This window comes from Ctenocephalides felis, unplaced genomic scaffold (assembly GCF_003426905.1).
Source record: "Ctenocephalides felis isolate EL2017-DRISC unplaced genomic scaffold, ASM342690v1 CF-g0.4_SCAFFOLD_00962, whole genome shotgun sequence".
Taxonomy (NCBI): domain Eukaryota; kingdom Metazoa; phylum Arthropoda; class Insecta; order Siphonaptera; family Pulicidae; genus Ctenocephalides; species Ctenocephalides felis.
The window spans coordinates 12,086-15,223 of record NW_020537116.1 but is presented as its reverse complement, the minus strand read 5'-3'; the positions used below and the strand labels follow the sequence as shown (position 1 = coordinate 15,223).

The 3,138-nt window shown below is 32.3% G+C and overlaps 1 protein-coding gene across 1 annotated transcript; it reads right to left on the bottom strand.

Moving 5' to 3' along the window:
• Window positions 1–2,136: 2,136 nt before the first annotated feature.
• Window positions 2,137–2,550, bottom strand: LOC113365379 (piggyBac transposable element-derived protein 4-like). Its single transcript, XM_026606951.1, has one exon. It carries the CDS (start codon window positions 2,548–2,550, stop codon window positions 2,137–2,139), a length of 414 nt encoding a protein of 137 aa, XP_026462736.1.
• Between the last annotated feature and the right edge of the window lie 588 nt (window positions 2,551–3,138).

The window sequence follows — 3,138 nt, the reverse complement described above, 5'->3', positions numbered from 1 at the left end:
AGTATCTATTAATAAATTGGTCCTATTTGGAGAGTAATCTATAAATTCTATATTTATATATGCAAGATTATGTTTATTAACTAGATAGGATAAGTGAGCCTGTTTGAGTTCACCTGCCTTATGAGTACTATGAGGTTCTGATTTATTTGTAGATGGTACCGGTTCTTGATCAATATGATTTATTTTATTTCCTACTGCGGTTTCCTTATCTACACACGCAGGGTTTACACTATTTTTTGTCTGGTTGTTGTAAATTCCTTTTCGACAATCTTTCATTATGTGCCTTACCTTTCTGCAATAATTGCAGACTAAAAATGGTTTGCTCTTAAACTTAGGAATGTAACTTGGGTCGACAGGTATGTTTGTTCGGGGTTGAGCAAAAGATCTAAATTTAAACGAATTAGCAAGTGATTCTTCCTCTAATGCAACAGAAATGGCTTGTTCTAAGGTGTCAAGATTTTTACATTTAACAATCAATTTTAGAGAAGGTTGAAGACCTTCCTGAAATATATATTGTGCCTGATCTCTTAAAATTTCGTTGTAATATTTAGTGCCAGCTGGGTTATTCCCACGACTGACTGTTGCATCAATCAAATTCATGAGTATCGATTCTAGCCTTTGTGCGTTCCTTCGGTGTCGCATCGCAGGTGTCGTTCGAAAATTGACTCAAGGGATCGTCTGATTACACGCTGCTTTGCTAGTCCCAAACCGTGCGAGACATCAATTCACTATTAATTTAGAAAGTATTACTTAAAATATTTTGTACATAGGTATGAATAATCGATATTAACGTATAGAGATATTTGTTTCTAAAAGTACATATTCTAAAATTTGGATTCTAAAAGTTTGATTCTAAGACTTTGATTCTAAGACTTTGATTCTAAGAGTTTGATTCTAAGAGTTTGATTTCAAGAGTTTGATTCTAAGAGTTTGATTCTAAGAGTTAGTTCTAAAAGTTTGTTCTAAAATTTTGTTCTAAAAAATGTACTAAAAATATCAAATTAATCTTTAAATATTCTAAAAAAATGTTGTAGCACTCTAATCAAATTATACAATACTGTTTGTGAATATTGTAATCCGTGACGAGTCTCGGCTTGAACAGACGCCGTGTCCTCTACAAGATGGCGGTCTCTAGCGTCCTTGTTTGGCGCGCTCGTGCATCAATCGGATTTTTAATCGTACCTTTTATTCTGCTGTTTTTCCAGTAGTTTTTATGCGGTCTTTTCTACAGGCTTGCCACCAATTGTTGTGCCCTTGTGTTGGGAGATGCGAATAATTTACTTTGGGATACTTCAGCGTTAACCACTTAACGATCGAGTTTTTTTTCGAAAAAAGTGATCTAAAAGAGCAGGTTTTTTTATTTCGGATTTTAAAAGCTTAAGTGATGTAATATATGTTTCTGATACGATTTTTCATTTCATTTTAATTTTTTGTATAAAATTAGCAAAATGCATCGTAATATTGAATACCGTTTTGACGGTTTTCAATACCTTTATTGTTAACCACTTCTTATACAATATCAATAACTAATGGAAAATTTTGTTATTAACTTATTAATTTCAATACTATTTATTTATCTGAAAGAAATATAAAAAATAATTTAAAAAATAATCTAAAAAAATAAGAAAACTGAAGTAAATTGACATTTTGGTGTAATATATTTTTTATACTAATACATCTAAAGGCACAAAACATATAACAAGATAAAATAAATAAATAAATTATAATAATAATAAAAAATTAATAATTTGTTTTTGTGTGGTAAATTTCGAAGCATTCCTCCAAACATAAGCCTACTTCACATTCGGCGCACCAGTATCGACTCTCTTTCCGGACACGTTTTCCGGAGTCGTCCCGCTTCGAACAGCAAACAGCACACCTTTTTGTAGGTCTGCTTTTACTACCCACCGCCGATATAGTTTTTAGAAAATGACGTTCTGTCAATCTTAGCGGATTAGGGGTGTTGCTTGGCCGACCACCTTTTGCAGAAAAAATTCCAACACTATATTTTTCTATATATTCTTCTATTAGTTTTATTCTAAATTCAAGATGTGTCATGCTACCTCCTTTTTTTCTGTAGAGCACATATGCGTTGTATTCAGAGAGTTCCATGAGATGGAAAAACATTTTTTTATACTATTTTTTTCCTCTTTTTCTTGGAAGGGGATAACTCGACAAATGTTGATCGACGCGATCAACACCTCCCATCGTAAAATTATAATCAACACTCACTTTGGGTTTCATTTTTATGATGCCTCTCTTTTCTATTTCTACCTGATCTGCACCGTGTATTGTAGAAAGGAAGTACACATTCCTTTTGTCTTTCCATCTCATGGCCATCAATCTCTCCTTTCTAAAAGATCTTACGTATTCAGGATTCACTTCTTTTGGATTTTTTATATTAATTGGTAAACCTTTTCTATTAGATCTCACTGTTCCATATGCATCTCTTTTGAAAACCGATAACAATTTGAATAGTTCCACAGAACTATAAAAATTATCGATAGTGAGGCAATATCCCTTATTTATCAATGGCTTCATCAAACTCATAACGATTTGAGATGATATTGACAAATTTGGGAACTCACTATCGATAATTGTCCCTTTTCCTGTATATATCATCATAGACCATATATACCCAGTTTTCGATTCGCACAAGAAGTAACTTTTGATGCCAAATCTTGCACGTTTCATGGGCATATATTGTTTCCAGCTTAGTGCTCCTTTATACAACATTAGGCTTTCGTCAATTGTAATTTCCCTTTGAAGGGTATAAGCAGTTTTAAATTTTTTATTCAGAAAATCATATACAGGCCAAATTTTTAAATTATGTAATACGAAAATACAGATTTATTGGCCTAGATGTGAAAAATCACATTCCACACCTGGAGAAAAACTGAAAATAAAAGCAAATTAATGGATATAATTAATTGCAGAAACAACATACACGCAAATTGGGAAAAACATTGTAAAAATAGAATACCGCCTAAAATCATTTGTGAAAATGGAGGGTTTGTTTTTATAAATGATTATCTGGTCACAATTAAGTACTGAACAAGGTTGACATTGTACAATGTATAGGATGAGGAATCAGGGCTAAAGGGATGAATCAGATTTACAAACGTTAATCAAATCTTA